Source organism: Dermacentor andersoni, chromosome 2 (genome assembly GCF_023375885.2).
Source record: "Dermacentor andersoni chromosome 2, qqDerAnde1_hic_scaffold, whole genome shotgun sequence".
In the NCBI taxonomy this organism is placed as follows: Eukaryota; Metazoa; Arthropoda; class Arachnida; order Ixodida; family Ixodidae; genus Dermacentor; species Dermacentor andersoni.
Window position 1 is genome coordinate 100262480 of NC_092815.1, and position 18685 is coordinate 100281164.

Sequence of the window (18685 nt, forward strand, 5' to 3'; positions counted from 1 at the left end):
AGGCTACACTTATAGCACAACGATAGCGGCGAACACGGTCCGCGAGTGTGGAAAATCTGATCAGCGGGTCAGGCGCGTCGGCTTTTATGCAGCAGTCGTCGAATGTTCCAGACTAATCGGTGGGACCCGCGTGCCTTCCACAAAGTTCTACACCATTCGCGTCACACGATGAAATCACATAACACAAAGTTCGGCGACAACAGACAGCGGATAGAAGCATCGATAACTTTCCAGAAATTAGGATATATGCAGGCGCGTCCCACGCTGTGCGATAACATTTGTTAGGCAGCGAAACGTGGTCGCGCGATAAAGATAAGTACACGTGTCAATATAATAAATCTGTAGCTGCAGGAAAGTATTCATCGGCGGTTCCACTGGAGTATTCTTAGGCACCCTATGTTGTCGTTAGACAAGCAGCCGCAACTGCTTGGTCCATAATACTGTTTTTTAGAAAGTCAGGCCTCGTTTTTTTTTTTTTTTTTTTAGAGTTAGGAGAATTAGGCAGTTTGTTGCTAGGCGATCTTATGCGTTTGAGAACTCGAGTGCTCATATCAACATATCGATTGCCTATGAGTCTGAATCAGAATGGCACTCACGATCTACCTGATGTAAAGTCGAAGGTGTTGCTAAATCCACACTGTTAGAGGGAAGATCTGTCTCACACTCAGGTGACTTTGTAAATAGGGCGGCCGAATTTTGTACGCTGTTTGTTATTTTCTGAGACGTACCAGATAATTGTGTGGATATTACTGTAGCCAAAGAATCAGATAGGTTTAGTAGAATCTTTTCTAATACGCTTTCCATCGCTTCTTCTATCACTGTTGCATTGCCTGGGAAATTGACGAGTCCATGCCAAGTAACTGAAGGGATGTTGCACCAGCATAACCCTGGGTCCTGCTCTGAATCTCTGCAAGGGCTTCCCGACGAAAGCGCCACCTCCTCTCAATTATTTTTATTACTTGGATCTCTTTCGAACATGCCGGGCAGTTGGAGTGGTCTGCAGCATGATTTGGATTACACAAACAGCATGACCGAACCTGAGACGTACAATCGTTGGCGAGATGACTTTCGCTGCATAAACGGCAACGAGTACTTGATCGACAGCCATTACCGCTGTGTCCGTACCGCCATCACTTGATGCATCGTAATTGTTGTGGAGCTAAGGGTTCTACTCTGTAGATTAATGGCCACACCTTTACGTCTGTTGGGTGAACCGTCCATGCAAATGTTGCTATTATTGCTTCTCTAGGGACCCTCTTATCTACAAGCTTAGCTGGTACAGCGGTACACGGAAACTACACTTGCTGCAGAAAATATATCTAGGATTTCTGATGAACTTAAGTTTATGTCCATGACGCGGACTAAGCCTTCGCAACAAGCTATGCCAGGAGGGATGAAGGCAATCGCTGGCTGCGTTTACTGCGTTTAGTTAGTGCATTTGAGCCGATCCTGTACAGAGGCCTGGTCTGGTGAACAACAGAGGATCCCCCCACGTCCAAATTGTCGGAACTCGGTTATGTGCTGGAAGTGCGACGAGATTGCGCGAAGCTCTAATTGAATGACTTTGGGGTTCTCCATACGAATAGCTCCTCCATTTGTAGGTACCAAATCCACAGGAACGCTACTAGTTACACTGCGAAGGAACAACTCCGCTGGTAGATCCTGCGAAGGAATGGAAGCAGACCAGATGGTACCCCTCTGGCCCGGAGATGAAACAGACATCGCGTGTCAATAACCACCACTTTCAAATTACTGCTGCACGAACCGCCCGCGCACCATCCCGAGCCCGCGGCCGCCAAAGGAACTCTACACGGGCGACGTTTGCTCCGTTTTTTCATGGGCGCCTCCATGGATGGATGGATGGATAGATGGATTTATGAGCGTCCCCTTTGGAACAAGGCGGTGGGTTGTGCGACCAAGCTCTTGCTATTATACTGCTTAAAGTCCTATCCAAGTCAAAAAAGAAAAATAAACACTATGAACTCCCACAACCACATTCCCTGACCCCCTAGTGCGAACTTTGCTTTTGTACTTCGTTTTTTGTCGTTTCCCTACTTTTCTTCCACAAATCTTCCAATCGCCTCTTACTTATCATATTGCTACGCAGTGGCGCCATCTATGGGCAGTCGTCATGCTGGCTTGGGCGACCGCTCCGTCTTGCATGGCAGGTATACTCTCGGCGGTAGTTTCTGGCGTTCGTTTTCGCGCTCGTACAGTTTATTTTGTATGACGTGGCGTCTTCTAAGTGGTAAACGGTTCTGTGAGACGTACTGAAGTTGGTTAAGTCGGTATGGCCGCATTTCCTGCTGGCGTTGAGGTGGACAGAGCACGCAACGCGATGTGTGCGCACATGTTTGAGCCTACGATCAGCCTCAGAATTTCTGAATGTTCCATTTACTAATGTGACCTTATTGCAGTATTATCCTCTAGTTCTAAGCTGCGGTTCAGGGGCAATGAAACATACGAGACGATCGTAGCAGCGTGGGTAACGTTCTGCTATACGATAGGAGCTGTGCTGTTACACTTTGACAAGCGTTCAAACTGTTAGCTGCAGATTACTTAGCGTGACTACTTGGTTCGGTGGATGAGGTTTCCACCCATGAATAAAATAGTTTTCGTTAGCAATAACAGCGTACCTTACAGTGTGAATTAAGCTTGTCCAGCAAACCGACCATTCATGAACTGCGCAAGCGTCCTAAGCAGTGGTAGGTGCTGGATTACAGATGTCTTTGTTCTATATAGCGCATGGTGCAAGCATACGACATCAACGTTTATAGATCTATAAACGTTGTGCAGCGTGACCATGCCAGGTCGTATTGCGGCGTTAGCCCATTTTCTTTTTCTTTTTCGAGAAAGAGGATGGTAACCGAATTTTTTTTTTCGGTTGTGTTCATTCCGTTCTCTACGACGCACTAACACGTATTAAGGAAATTTTGTCCTCAATAATAGCCATCGCATTCTTTTTATGCGATCCTTCTCATATATTATGGCTTTACAGGGCAAAAGGGAATGCCGAAGCTTATAGCTGATGTATGTGTCATGCTGGTTCACCAACCGCAGTGATCGCTGTGTTAAGCAGAAGACTAGCATAGACATATAGTGGTTTCAAGCCTACTCGACTTGAAATGTGTGTGAACGATGCCGGTGTATCACAAATATTTGGTAGCGCCTACCGCTTAGATGTTTTGCGGTTGCCTTAGGTTGGCCGTACACGAGCATGCGCTCTTGTGTTTTATGTTTTAGTCCCTACGCCAAGCGATGAGATAATGAGCAGATTTACCATTTCATGCTGATGATACAGCGACACCGGTTCTCTTTATTCAATTAAAACCATCATACTCAAAATAGTTCACAACACATACACACACCGCAGTTGATAGTGTCCGTCACATGTTTGCGCCCCCAAGAGATATTTCCGCGTACTGTAGCTACCGATGCACCGAAAGGCCTCCCTGACGACCTTGTCTGAACGTACATTGCGTAAATTTCACAAGGTACGATCTAAAACATCTTGAAATCGTTCTGCAGCACGCGACAGCAATATTTTCAAGCAGTGCCGCGCCGGATAGCACTAGCCAGAGAGGAGGAAAGGGTCGCCGCGCGCCCTTTCCTCCTCGCCCAATGAAAAGTTATATAGACCATCGCCGTATTATCCTCGTGTCGGCGCCGCCATCAACGCCGTAGTGATGTTTCCGTCATTGTAGCGGTATGCCGACATCGTCTTTGCCAAGCCAACTATCGTCCTTTTGGCTGCGCCTGGTGGCTTTTCATCCAGTCGTCGTCTATAATTTTGCAGGAAACAGTTTTTTTTTGTGTGTGTGTGTGTGTGCGTGTGTGCGTGCGTGCGTGCGCGCCTGTCTGTCTGTCTGTGTGTGTGAGCGTGCGTGCGTGCGTGCGCGCCTGTCTGTCTGTCTGTGTGTGTGTGCGTGCGCGTCTGTCTGTCTGTCTGTCTGCGCGCGTGTGCGCGCGTGCGTGCGTGCGTGCGTGCGTGCGTGTGTGTGTGTGTGTGTGTGTGTGTGTGTGTGTGCGTGCGTGTGCGTGTGCGTGTGTGTGTGTGTGTGTGTGTGTGTGTGTGTGTGTGTGTGTGTGTGTGTGTGTGTGTGTGTGTGTGTGTGTGTGTGTGTGTGCCTCGCGTTCGTAAGTGATCAGTAATATGTTGACTCTGAGACCAAGAGCAACAATAGTGTAAGTGTACAGAAGTATGGCGGATTGGGCTGTGACAGCCGGAGGTGTAGCGGAAACCGAACTACGTAACGGGCCACAGGGTGGAGCGCGGGAGTGAATACCAGCGAGGACACACATCTCAGCAGAAATTTAAGGGTCGTTCACTTAAAGGGATCAGCCACTGTCACTACCTCAAAAGCGCATTCCGAAATGCCATAGCTAGTTTGTGCTCTTTCTAGACACAAATGTATCAGAAATAGATCAATTATACGCGCGTCATTTTCTTGTGTTGACAGCCCTGCGGTAGAAAAACTAAATATATTACACATAAGAGTCTACTTGGCGCAATACACTACGGCGCGATTACTCAGTGCCCATTTTGAAAGTTCGCTTCTTCAAATATTCCGAAGAGCAGACGCAGTATATATTGTACAAGCCCGTGCCACGAAAGCAGAACACCGATTTAGTCTTGCGCATTTTGATTTTCATAACTTAGACGTCATTTCCCTTCCAGTTCTTAAAGCATGGCTTTGGATAGTACCAGGCAAGGCACCCTTGTCCTCCCTTGTCTCCTTTGTTCGCAGTGCGGCTGCTAAATTCGCTCTATAGGCACAGTGGTTTTTTTCCAACACCTAAGAAAACAAATTCATCCTGGGTGTCCACCTTAACACTCGTGTGCCGCCTAAATAACTTGCTTGCGTTGATTAACATGTGCGCGGGCGATTTCCAAGACACGCAATGACACGATGGAGAGAGAAAGAGAGAGAAAAAAATGGTTTATTATCAGATGTATATTACGCACGCGCGATTAATCTGAGAAAAGCTGGGACTTCGGCTCGGACAGCTTTGTCGCTGGTATGTTACTCTGTCTAGTGATGGGAAGAAAAGGAGGGTAAAAGGAAGGGCATAAATAATGAAGTTAACGATGTTAGTGCGCGGTTGGCTATGTAGATGTGCTGTGTACATACATATACTGCGCACAGCTCGTCACAACGCACAGGCGCCTGTGAAACGCTACTATAGAGCTTCTATGAGAAGTTGCCCTCTGTTCAAAACCGCACTCAGCGCAATGCGCTTCAAGTGCCGTCCCACGCCCGTCGGAATCTTCCATTCTGGACGGGAGTCGCCGTGCTTATGATGTTCTGCAACAAAAATGCGCAACTACAGCAGACTAGAGACAGTTGGTGGATTTCTTTTCAACAGTATACCTTGCGATATAATAACCATATATACTTCCTGTGTTTTCTGGTGGAAGCCCTGTACTGTCACTATAGCCTTTTATGAAGCCCTAAACGAGACGAAGAAGGTGGAAACGAAGTGATCAGCAGTGGGCGAACAAGGAGAGATGCAGCTTGGAGCCAGAGCGTCGACGTCAGGACTTGTCTGCTCTGTTTTACATGTCAAGAGAGCGTAACAGTGGCCATCATATGGGCGCCATGTGCCTTGGCATGCTAAAGACAGTGCCGTGTATATGACATGTCGCGTAAATAGTGCGCTGCCTCTTGATCTGCATTTTTTTTTCTTTGCGCTGCTGATTTTTTTATATATTTTGTGTTGCTTGTCATTGATGCTGTAGCGTGCAAACGTAATACGCACTGTGTTCTCCCCTTGCTGACCATGCCTTTATGGCACTGCAGGAATGATTAATAAATAAATTAACGAATAAAACATACAGTCCGATGCCTCTACAATGAACTTCTTTATAACGAAATAGCCTGCATAACGAAGGAATGGTTGTGTCCCGGTTTTATTGTGAGCTGTTTGGTGCGAGACCTATACAACGAAGTGACTCGTATAACGAACGATTTCGGAGGCCCTAAGCGCGTTGTTGTAACGGCGTTCGACTGTGCCTCGTTCGTATCATCAATAAAATTTCTATGACGGCAGATGTGGTACAGTGCCTTAGACGGTCAAGAACAGTTCGCGCGCTGTGACTCATACTCGATTATGCCAAGCGTGCATTTCGAAAGTAAATTATAGCAGGAACGGTCCACTCAAGTTTTCTGCAGTCGGTACTTCATTCTATAGGCGACTCTGAAATAGTAAACAATATTAGAATTTTGGCGCGATAACATTTAACTTCTCCATATTGTTTCTATTCTTTTTCTGCTACCTTCCCTCCTCGATTGGTCGAATTTTTTTTTTTTCGGTTACCCCCACTTCGCCCGTCGGTCACGCGACGTTCCGGAAACCGCGAGAACTCCCCATCTGATATGATGTGCACACAATGATTATACGCTATTATAAAAAAAAAAAATGTTTATTTCCGATTCAATATCTCTTTCGCCATGAGCTCTCCGCTATTGGTCAAAAGCTTTCGGACTGCGCCCACTTCATCATTCTGTCGCGCAATTTCAAAAAACCACGTGAGCTACCACGTCAAAGTGTCGTGTACGGATTAAGGATGCATTACTATACCAAACAAAACTTCGCTTCTTTAAGAATAGCTGGAGACTGCCCCGTTCCAAAAGGAACAGACGATGCCTGCCCATCGATCGCTTTGGCACTAGACACTTGAAGCTTCCGGCGAGAATAGATTTATTTGCGCGTAATGAAATTTTTAGTTGGTAGCATAACATTGTCAAGCCCTTTCGGTACGTATACGACATTGCACAGCCAACAATTCTTCGCTGAGGATCCGTTTGAGCGGCATTTTTAACCTTCCAGTTGCACGTCGCCGTCATGTTCGACCAGCCACAGCGAGCTAAGCAAGCGGAAGCGGGCCAATGCCAGACGCCGCACCACTTTCCGGCCCCAGTTATCAGCTTTCACTGCAATAGCTCATCCCCACTGAAACCCTCTCCGCTTCTGCATGTTGCTCGCCTCTTGTCAGCCAATTAGATAAGCAAAAGCAGTCAAGGCAGGCAATGCTATTCGCTTTGAAAGCAAACAAAAAGGGAGCTCCTTAAAGAAGGAAGGCGTTTGATTGGGCAGTTCAAACTGCGAGCTGTGGGTCACCGCCCAATACTCGCGTCGACAGTTACGTAACTCTGACGTCAGCATGCTGGAATAGAAACAGAATGGAATGGTTTTGCGTTACGGGGTCCCTGGCCTCCACGTTTGCTATTTCCGCGCCCTTATAGATCCGCTTCTGGAGGTTGGTAAGATTTTATTGTTGTTTTAATAAATGTTCCAACAAGAACACATTAAATACATTTTTATCACCCATTATACAGGGTGTCCCACATAACTTGAGCCAAGAATTTAAAAATGAAAGGCACGTCGGAAGCGAATTGAACCGAACGCATGCTATTCGCAATAGCCTTTAGTAACTCAGACACTTTTTTGTTTTCCCCATAACTCAATAATTAATTAGGTTTATTTACCGTACTTTTTAGTTATGCGCAGAGGACCCCAAGTATGATACGCAGATTTGTAGAGCACCTTCAGAAACCACCGATCGAGTTGTTTCCTTTACGATACGTCTCACGTAGTCCATTTTTCCGGGTTGCAAAGAAAACCCGCGAAATATGCAAAAAGCCACGTGACGGAGCGCTTGCGCAGGGGTATCGTGTTGCTCTCAAGCGTGCGTTTGGTGAACAAGGTCGGCTCCCGTCGGATGACGCTGAAAATCATGATCCTGGCCGAGCGCTCACGATAAGATAAAGAACGCCCTGCCGCTTCCTCGTCGCCATTCCCGATGCAGCCGACCTTGTTCACCGAACGCACGCTTGGGTGCAGCACGATACCACTGTGCAAGCGCTCCGTCACGTGACTTTTTTCATATCTCGCCGGCTTACTTTGCAACCCGGAAAAAAGGACTACGTGACACGTATCGTAAAGGAAACAACTCGATCAGTGGTTTCTGAAGGTGCTCTACAGATCTGCGTATCATACTTGGGGTCCTCAGCCAATAATCACGAAGTTGGGTAATTAAACTTAATTAATTAGCGAGTTATGGGGAAAACAAAATAATTGAGTTACTATAGGCTATGGGGAATAGTATGCGCTCGGCTCAATTCGCTTCCGACGCGCCTTTTATGTTTACATTCTTGGCTCAAGCTATCTGGAACACCCTGTGTGCTTTTCGCTATGATAGGATAGTGTGGATCTCTTGAAATTATAACACCAATCGCACTGATAGCTGTCATCCTACATTTCGTTTTTTCCGAGGCAGTTCCTTTACTTCCATCTCCGTTTGATTATCCATACCAGGATAGAGCCAAATGAACGTTTGCCGGGCCGTATATCATTACCTCTATAATACAAAATGATTACCCTTTTAGTGTATCCCGATTTTTTCAATTCCCCTCTTCACCTACTCTGGAGATGACACATGTAGTATTGTGCCTCCACGTGGCACAATACAGTACTACAAAACAAAGTAGTGTATAATATTGTCCTGCTGTATAAGAGGTAAGCAGGGGCTCTAAGAGACAACCAGATTATGGTGCATTGTAATTTCACTATTTATTTTTACTTCGTTAAATAAAAAATAAAAAAGGACGTGTTCATAATAACAGAGACTTTAAGCGTATCCGCTATTCCGGCAAGCGGGGGCGGTTTGGGCGGATTGCCGGATGGTCCGGGGCGTAAACGTAAGCGGCCGGAGCATTGCAGCCACCTGGTGTTCAACCAGACAAACACAGAGCTAAAATTGCAACCTACTTTACCCTGCTTCGCTGCTGGTGCAAATTTTCGGCGGCAGCGTAATTGGGTTCACATTTACGCCGCTGCCGAAAATCTACGCCCTAGCTAAGAAGAATATAGTAATAGTCTCTGTGTTTAGGTGGTTGAGCTTTGCACCACCAGCTGGCGCCACCAATCTGGCCGCTCACGTCTACGCCCCCGCTCATACGGCGAACCGCCCGCCCTGCCGGAATACCGGACGTACTAAAATTTTATATAATATCAATAATAACTGCGTTTAAAATTTCAGTTACCGCTAATCTCAATCCTTTTCTATACCTTACGTGTTGTTGTAACATTAATTTGTTTTCTTATTTCTTCTCGTTCATGCAAAGCTGACTATTCTATAACAAATTATTTCATTTAATTTATTATTCGTTTCTGTCCTATTTCGATTTCTATTTTTGTTATTACCACACCACTTTCAGTTTATCCCCAACAGCAGGTTTGTGCCATTGTTGCAGCAATCATCATCATCATAATGATCATCATCATCACAATCATTATCATAATCATAATCATCATCATCACCAACCACTATAGAAAAACTAAATGCGCCTGCGTGTAAAAAGCCGCCGCTGCCACCTGCTCTCATCGTTGTCGTCCTGAATGTGTGTGGTTCATAGCCACAGTGGAGTACTGCCATGATTCGGTATAACTTTGCACTAACGCGCGGAAGGTGAAGACAAAGAAGAACAAGGATCATGGCCGACGGCAGTGATTTGTCAGATTCTCCGGAAGAAATTTATCCGCCCGAAAGAATCGCACCACCGGATCATCGCAAAGCTCCTCATGGCGACGAGCAGAGGGACCCGAAGGAGTTGCACGCGGTGCAGCCACCTCCAAAGGTACGCGGGTCCCTGATCCATGAGCCCTTGCACGGCGTCGCCCAGGAACCCGCAATAAAGCATGTGCTTCCTGCCCAGCAGCAATCTGGCGCACCACATGTGGCGCCAGTGAAGCCACCGACTAAATACGCGGCGTCTCACCACCACGACGAGGTTCACCATGCTCTACCTGACGTGACACAGGCACGACTGCAAGCGCTGGCCCTAACGGGAAAGCATGCGGAGCACGGAAGCACTCATAAAACAAAGGAGCCGCCAGCAAGTGCTGCAACACAGGTCCTCTCGATGGCGCACAAGCCTGTACACGGACTGCCAAACGGCTGGAGCGCTCCCGTCCAGCAAGCGTCGGCGGTTCCTGGAGGAGCTTTAGAGGCTGATCGGAAGTCAGACCAAGGGGCCCATAGAACGTGGCTGCCAGCATCGTCGTCGTTGGGACGCCGCAGCTCCGTTTACAACTCTCGCGCTGAGTCCGTCGAGGTTCATCAGGCGCCTCAGTCGCACCTGGAGCACAGTCGGAGTTCATTCGGAAGTATGGACGCGTGGGCCAATACTGATTTGCCAGCGCTGCAGTTGACGGCCGGCCTCGAACCAGCCGCCCATGCCACCAACGTCCGCAGCAGGAAGCTCGACCACTACCTGGGTATAGTTTCGAGGCCGGTTGCTAGCCGCGCCTCGAGTGTGCTGACTACGTGCGCCTCGAGGGCACAGGCGTTCGGCCTCGTTTTTATGGTGCTCGTGGTTGCCGCCCTCTGCGTCACCGTATTTTACATGCTCGATTACAATCCTTATTCAACCTCCAACACCTCTATCGTTGAACCTCCAACAGAGAACCCGGATGGCTTACACCTCCCTACTATGCTTTTTACGGACGCGATCGAGGCTTCCGCTACTCCGGCATCTGCCCTTCAGAATGAAAAGCTCGCCAATCCACAAACTACGAAGCCATACTCAACAGAAGTCACATCAGGAGATGGAGACATGCAGACAAGGCTGTTCGTCGCTGCTGCGCCTCGTGCCGGCGCACCGAAGATTGTCATTCAGCATGTCAACCTCGGAAGCAGTCACAACGGCGCCACAAGGCTCGACAACACGGGAAGCACTTACACGGAACAAGACGTCCCAACAACGAATGCAAGCCCTGAAACCAGGAGTGGTAGTCGAGGACTTTCACGCGGTAGGAACCGTGGAATGATTTGACTGTTCGAATGTCATGCTCATTCATTTGCTGAATGGGGAATAATGACAAGGTGCCTTTTCTTTCCATGGTCAACACGTGCGTATTGACGTGACCTTCGGCCAGTAAAAACAGTTTTCAAGGACATTATGTATGTGTTTTCCCTACGGTGTTAAAACCTCGGTGACGGCACATTCCCAGAAACTGAACTACTAAGCATAATTTGCCGTGTTGCAATAGCATTAGTGTGGTCCTCGAGCAACATTTGCGACACATCCGATGCAGTCGAAGTGTTTTCAGATTTTATAAATAAATAACGGTATTTTATGTGCTGGAAAACTGGATGCAGCTTGCTATATATGCATTAGCATTTTGTTCGTTAAAGCTTACGCGCCAAGTATAGTTGCTGTCAATACGTGCTCACTGCTGTTCCTTTCGGAAACACATTTATCAGTACCTCTTCGCGCTTCAGAGAGTTCTACCACGTGGTTTAGTGTTTCTCGTTGAATTTCTGGCAGCGCGTCCTGATTAAATGTGGCAACTCATTCTTTTCACGTGCTTGCCGAGAATCTTTTGGAGCTTTCTTGTCGACGAGATGTAACGAATAAAGTGAGCTGATAAAGTATTGCCACCTGGATTATCTTGCTTGAAAACTCAACGCCATGCGACCTTGCTCTCATTTAAATATGCGTTGCAAGAAAGGTGACCTAAATATCCCATGCAGGAATTACTATTTACCATTCTACAAATTTCAAATCATATTTCTTTCCCATTCGCTGCACGAGGGGCGAACATGCGTTTGTAGGGCAATCTTCAAAGTTTTCGGAATTAGGGGTACGTACCTCATAATCATATCGTGGTTCTGGCACCTAAAACCCCTGATTTTAAAAATAATGAGGGGCGCAATTTACACAGATTTACACAGATTTACACAGTTTGTGAGAACTGTTTGCGTCATTGGCTCACCACCCCTATAGGTGGTGAGCCAATAGGGATATGTTGACAGGTTGTTGGCTGCCGGCTATTCTTACTAGCCGCTGCAGCACGCGAGCTGCTTTGCGAGCCCATATTGAGTCCAAATGCCGGAAGGCGTTCTTTCGCCTTAGACATTGACCTCACGCCTGCGCTAAGCGCAAGAACGATCGGACAATCGCTTCGGCGTGCGAAGTGTTTTGTGAGTGTGTGCAAATATTCATATAATTTTCATTCTGAAATGTACAATCTGCGTTATCAATAAAGCCCAACACAGTGCTTCTTTTGACGGCAGCCGTGCTCCTATTCCACAGACTGGCTACAATTGTAAAACAACTATTCAAAATCTAGCGACACAGCTGTACATATACATTCAGAGTTAAGCGCTGTCAAACGAGGAAATACTTTGTTATCAGCGCCTACTTGCGCAGCAGCATTTGCTAAGCACCCATGGAAATGTGAGAAAAAAAATGTGTAAGAAATGTTCCCGACTCCATGAGCGAGGAAGCGAATGAGACGGAATGAATGTTAAAAAATATTCATTTGCCGGCAGTAGCCGAAAACGTGTTTGGGTGCCGGCAAGTTGCCTCTACATGCCCATCCGGGTTTTCGTCACGTGTTGCGCAAGACGGTCTCGCTCGAGCCTTGCACTTTGCAAGCGAAGTGGCTAGGTGGACGGTGAGGACAAGGTCGGCAGTCTTATGGCGTGACCGACATGAGCAACGCGACACGCAGGCCCAGAAAAAGCTGCACGCGACGTGTTTGCACAACTGCTCTGTGGCACTAGAGTAGAGCTCGCTCCTGCTTCGAGTTGCAGTCGCGTCCGCTGGTCAAATAAGACAAGAAAACACGCCGAACCATGTATACATCATTCCGCGACCTTCGCAGGCCAGCTTCCTTGAATGGTGTCTGTTTTTATTGAACAAGTACCGTATTTTTCGACGCTCCGTCTGATTTTAAGATTATTCCTAGCTAACGCTGCGCTGACGACCAGCGCCGCTGATTAAGGAACTTGCGAATGCAAGACATCTCGTCCTGATGCAGGCAGGTGCAGTTCTGCGCGTATGTTTAACGCCTGAGGGTTGCGAATAAAAAAAACTGACAAGAAAAGGAGATGTGTGCGCACGAAAAAAGAAAAATGGTCGATGAGTCCACACTGCTGCTGTTGTGACCGGTGGGCGAAGATAGGCGCTATTCTGCGACGCAAAGCGTTTCTTTGTGCGGTCACTTGGTGTGCTCACTGTTCCTTTCTTTTACCGTCTCTGGCATAAAACTACGGCGTTTCTTCGACGACCGAGAGTCGGCTGGGATTATTTGACTGCACCGAGAGGAGTGTTTTGCAACAGTGCTGCATCGACGAAGCAAAAGGTGAGAGAAGCCTGTCGCATGGTGACTATGAGCAAACATAATAAATTATAAGTATCATAATTTGCTGCCTCAGCAAAACATACATTTACACTAATACCTTGATCTTTGTTTAAGGTCGGTTATTTCGATGGTATAAGAAAAATACTACGCATAACGAAAAGATAAACTCCAATTTCAATTCCGAATGTCTTGTGCCTACACTCTGGTTCTTTTCTGGAACATTGTAGTAACATACATCGTTGCATGGCGAACAATCTCTTAAAGTTGATATCGCCTTGTGGCGCACGTCACATGCTTGCATTACGAAGCTGGCCGCAGGCAGGTTAGTAATAATTACACGAATAACACGTCTAGGTTGTCAAACATAGCCGCATTAATATAAAAGATGACGCAACCTACTTATCATGTTCGTGAGGTATCCGAACAGGTTGTTTAGATTTCTTTGTCGACTCTAAAATTGATTTATGCAGGCCAGAGTATCTGCGAAACCGTAAGGAGGCGGCGATGAAGGAATCGATGCTCCTCGCCGCTTTTCTTCTTCTGGGCATCGTTGCGGGTGAGTACGGTAGAGCGTCGGAATTTAAGCTGGTCTAGCATTTCTGGTGGGTCAAAAGCAATAATGTGATTAACGACCACCCTCACGGCTGTACCAGGCAATGTTTTATGCTTGAAATCTACAGTAATACTTTTGTAAACAGTGTTAGCACAGTGTAGAGTTAGCGGCACGCAAATGTACCTACAGCCTAGTCCTTCTGCTTACAATGTAATGACAGTCATACATGTGCTGTGTCGCTCACGCATTGAGCCAGCTAAGCGTACACTGTTAATATTTTTTTGTGTGAAAAAGAAATAACACCGATAAGGTATTGTAATTTTTTACATATGTTTTCTCTTTTCTTCTGTTTTCTGTTAGTTTCTTTTTCTGTGATTTTACCAAAATAATCTGTTTATGTGTTTTTCTGTAATTTTACAGAAAAAGAATTATGATGGCTTGCTTCATGAAGGAAGTAACATTTACTCCCCTCATGACTGTAGCTTCCATTTAGTAAGAAAGAGTACTAAATTGTAACAGATCATACATGCACAGATAAGCACGCTACGTAGACTATATGACATGTAACCACAGGCAAGACATCTTGTGCCAGGACACCTGGAGCTGTATACGCCAAGACGCCCGGCACCACACGACACATGCAAGAATGCACTCTACGATTTTATATAGCCATACCGTGAGCCACGTGACTCGTTCTGATTGCTGCTGCACCTAATTTAGAAACTAATACCAATCGGCTCACTCATACGAGATCTGTCTGCCTACACTTGCGTGGCCGACGAAGCTGCACACAAATGTTTATTGAGGATAATGCAGAGACGAAGAAAACTTATTTCGCTCACAGATGGATGAAAACTTTTTCCCTAGTTTTCCAAACGGTAAGTATGGAGGACAATTCTGTTAAAATCTAGGAAACTTCTGGGTTTGACCACGAACAGAAAAAGAAAGACAAAATATTTTGGTCCTTCCAATGAGTGAAATTTTCTGTAGTAAGAATATAGAAATTTTTCGTTTCTTTGTTATTTCACGTTTATTTTTAGAGTGCAGGCTATAACGAGCACGCAAGCTTCGCTGCGTATTCACGCGCCCCTTCATTGGTGACGTCACCTGCAGATGGCAATCAAACTGGCAATGGGGAACAAGCCGAACACGTGGTTCTGCATATGTTGGCATGTTGGTGTTGTAAAAGAAGAGCGCAAAGGCCGGAAAGAACTCGCCTCCAAGTTGTAAAAATTACAATTTTGTCGGGCTGTTTGGAGCATTATGCCGCGCAAAGCTATAAACATGAAGATATTATGCAAAAGGGGACACGCAATTCAGTACCAAGCTTGTTCTTTCTGAAATGTCTTTTGTTACCCTGCTCACAAGCGAACGCACATTGCCAAAAACATTTTCGCTTCCTATGCCGAAGATTCTTGACGCGTATAATGCTGATAGTTTAGAGCAATCACGGAAGATAGCAGCAATCAGATGTTTTTTTTTTTTTTTTTTCGCGTGACATCGATAATCTGCGGCGCAGGCTGCAAATGACGACGAAACCTGCGCAGAAAACAGGGTTTGCAACATAATCCATCTCAGCGTGTGCAAGAATGCTCTAGTATTTTTTTTTTTTTTTGCTTTCGTCTAAATGTATGCCCTCCGAAACAACTTGCAAATGTCCACAGTACATTTTAGAGTAAAATCCGCAACTGACACCCATACAAACGCATTATCCTGTTTTGGTTGCTGACAGAGCCTGGTTGCATTTTACCTTGACATCATTTTTGTGTACTTTGTTAATCTATGTTTTTTAACGAATAGGGTATTGTGCAGTAGTAAATGTAGATAGTTATATTGTTGTTTTTTTCTGTGTGGAGCCATAAGTCCACTGAATGCAACGGCTAAAATAAACGCATACATCATTTGACAGCGCAATGAATACAATGGCTAAGATAGATGGATTTGTCATTCGTGAATGTTTTATAAAAGTCGGCGCGTTTGACCAATGCATGTTTGCGGGTTGTAACTTTAAAACGTCACGCCTTAGAGTGGCTGCGCGTAGAAAAAGACCTCACAAAAGAGTAAGTTTACAAAATGCATCCTTGACTTTTTCAGCCCACGCAAGGGCAGACTACGCGCTGGTAGTTTCATGTGGTACACAGGCCGTACTTATTCGTGCAAGGCCCGCCCTCGTGAGAGCCCCGCGCCCCAACATTGAAGTGGGAGAATTTCAAAACAAGAAGGGTTTCACTAAGCATCACGAGCATACTCGAGTGCTGGTTAATTCCCGCAAGCCACCACAAAATGGCACTAGTACGCGTCCGAAAATTAGAAAAGTTCGTCGGCGACCAGAGTTTGGATTATATTGCAGACCAGTATGAGCGCAGTTCAAGGCATCAGTGAATATAACCATAAGCTTGACTCCTGTAAGGCCCAAAAACGGTAAATATATCGAAAAATACCCAGCAGCAGCCAGCAGACCAGCAGCCAGCAGCCAGCAGACTAAAATACGCGCCACAAACAGGGGTCCCAAGTTAGCTTCTTGTGGGAAAGTAAGAGACGCACAGCCAACGTTGAGACACGCAACCGCTCGGATATACGAATTCATCGACGATCACACAGCGCCGGCACCAGAAGACGATAGCGAGAACGTACAACTGTGCATTGTGAGTCGTCCATTTGAATTTCATTTCGGACCGATAGCAAAGGCTACATTATGACTTTTCTGCCCCCTACGCTCCCCTTCCTATCAGAGCGCTCTGTACTCAATGATGATAATCAGTATTTATCCCTTAAGTATCACACTTCTCTGGTGATTCGTGCCGCGCGTAAACTGTTCGTGCAGCCAGCGAGGCCATCGAATGCGTCGACCCGCAACCCTTCAAGGGTGACTGGGTGACCAACGCCGAGAACAAGAAGCAGTGCGTGATCCTGGTCAAGGAGAAGTGCACAGGCATGCGCGACGTCCCCACGGACAAGTGGCGTCGCGGCAAGCAGGTGCGGACCAACTGCGACAGCATCCCGCGATGGACAGCCATCGGCTCCTTCATGAATGGCGACAAGTTCAATGGGCATGCCGCCATCTTCGAATCCTGTGACACGGACGGCATCTGGGTGAGCAGCATGACAGGGATCACAACATAATTGCTTCACACCTATTACTCTAAACCTAAAAGCTATGCGCTATGAAAGGCACCATATGTGTTTAATGGCCTGATATAATTTAGACAATAGTTGTTTTATCTTCATCCTCCAGCACATTGTTAGTCCACTGGCGCATTTACAGCCCTCATCGAAATGCTGCTGCCATACGGGCATGCATTCCGCGGATCTGTTAGGCTAAGCATGCAATAGAATACCATAACAACACTCTACTATAGCGCTGCGAGCATTAATTTAGAGCCCATGTAGACTTGGAACAAGTTGAAATCGTCATCCCGATTTTTCAACCTGCGATAATCTAACGACGCTACAAAACTCGCATTACTAGGACCAGCCAGCAAGGAGACGAGTAGAGAGTAATAGCGCGCCTCTTGAGCTGCATGAAAACATGTAAATTCCATATAGTAACCGTTGGCAGCATTCCTCTATTTATGCCCCGTAATGATTTACAAAAAAAAATGTTGGAAGAATGCCGGATTCGAGTGTACAATTTATTAGCATCACTTCGTCTGAGAGAATGTGCGACTGCAGCAAAGCTTACTGCATCGAGGTTCCCAGCATGCTCCGCAGAGAAATGCAGCAGCTATATAATATATACACAAAGTAAAGCTGAGATCGTCCGATGCCGCGGTCGAATCCTTTGCCGTAAATATTCTTGATTCGTTTACAGCACTTTCATCACTGTTGCCTTTGTTGATATTCCCATACGCTCCGCCCTTGATGACTTTAAAGATGTCGTCAGTCGTCAGTTACGCTTACAACATTACGTCGTCATGAACTGCGACGTAGTCGTCAGGCATCGTACCTACTGTGATGCATGATAATAAGCAGCGTACGAGTTGAGCGATTCCTGGATCAGTGTAGCAAGACTACTATACTGACATCGGCATGCTCGTCAAGTGCTTAGAGGAGAGCGAACCTCACCGACGTCAGCGTCAAAAGCAGTGGAGGCACCGCTATACGGCGGCGTTCGCTGCAAAGCAAATCAGCCGTCGAGGACACCTAAATTACTTCGTTCTACAAGGCAAATTCATTGTAGTAGTCTTCATTGTAGGGGCGTTCACATGCGTATGTGAAATTTGAATTTGGCCGGGAAAAAATTCAATCCTTCATTATACAGGTCATGCGGCTGTAGAGGCGTTAGTCTGTCATTTCTGGCACGTTTCCTTCTCATTTATTTGATGTCTCTTCCATCTAACAGTGTAGGGTCTGGGTACTTCCAGGTGTACGACCAGTGGGATGCAGCTCCGGTGGACCGACGCAAAGTTCCCTACGGAGACTCTCGGCCTTACTACAACGGCGACAACTACTACATGATCGAGTTGTGATAAACTGCCTTTCTCGAATACACATCTTCGGGCAGTGTACGAGAAACAATGTCCTCAACGCATGCACAGAACGAATACATTACGTCATAAGTACGTAAGATGTGCTTTTCTCAGCCAAGCAATGTCTAGATTGCGCAGTTTTACCCTTTTATGAATTGTTGATTTAAAGGGCACACGCGTACCCGCGGTGGTTGCTTAGTGGCTATGGTGTTGGGTTGCTAAGAACGAGGTCGCGAGATCGAATCCCGACCGCGGCGGCCGCACTTCGATGGAGGCGAAATGCAAAAACACCCGTATACTTAGATTAAAGTGAGCGTTCCAGAACGCCAGGTGGTCCAAATCATTCCGGAGCACCCCCTACATCGCGCCTCATAATCAAGTCGTGGTTTTGGCACGTAAAACCCCATAATCTAATTTATTAAAAACAGACGCGAAAGAAGCCATGCATAAAGGCTGTAGTACATGGTTTGTATATTTATTTATTTATTTCTCGTGCTAGCCCACTGTT

General features: G+C 46.4%; 1 protein-coding gene across 1 annotated transcript; it reads left to right on the top strand.

Annotated features, from left to right (window-relative positions):
- The first annotated feature begins 12997 nt into the window (after positions 1 to 12997).
- Positions 12998 to 18201, top strand: LOC126541548 (domesticated amidase effector 2-like). Its single transcript, XM_055076723.2, has 4 exons — positions 12998 to 13155; positions 13626 to 13711; positions 16533 to 16801; positions 18073 to 18201. The coding sequence occupies exons 2-4, from the start codon at positions 13660 to 13662 to the stop codon at positions 18175 to 18177; spliced, it is 426 nt and encodes a 141-aa protein (XP_054932698.1). The 5' UTR covers positions 12998 to 13155; positions 13626 to 13659; the 3' UTR covers positions 18178 to 18201.
- Positions 18202 to 18685: the final 484 nt, after the last annotated feature.

What these genes read in the sequence shown, in the direction of transcription:
- LOC126541548 (XM_055076723.2), top strand. Translation starts at nt 13,660, where the DNA reads ATGAAGGAATCGATGCTCCTCGCCGCTTTTCTTCTTCTGGGCATCGTT. An exon ending in TCTTCTGGGCATCGTTGCGG is followed by an intron (nt 13,712 to 16,532) that starts GTGAGTACGGTA and finishes CTGTTCGTGCAG; the next exon opens with CCAGCGAGGCCATCGAATGC. An exon ending in GTGACACGGACGGCATCTGG is followed by an intron (nt 16,802 to 18,072) that starts GTGAGCAGCATG and finishes GGGTACTTCCAG; the next exon opens with GTGTACGACCAGTGGGATGC.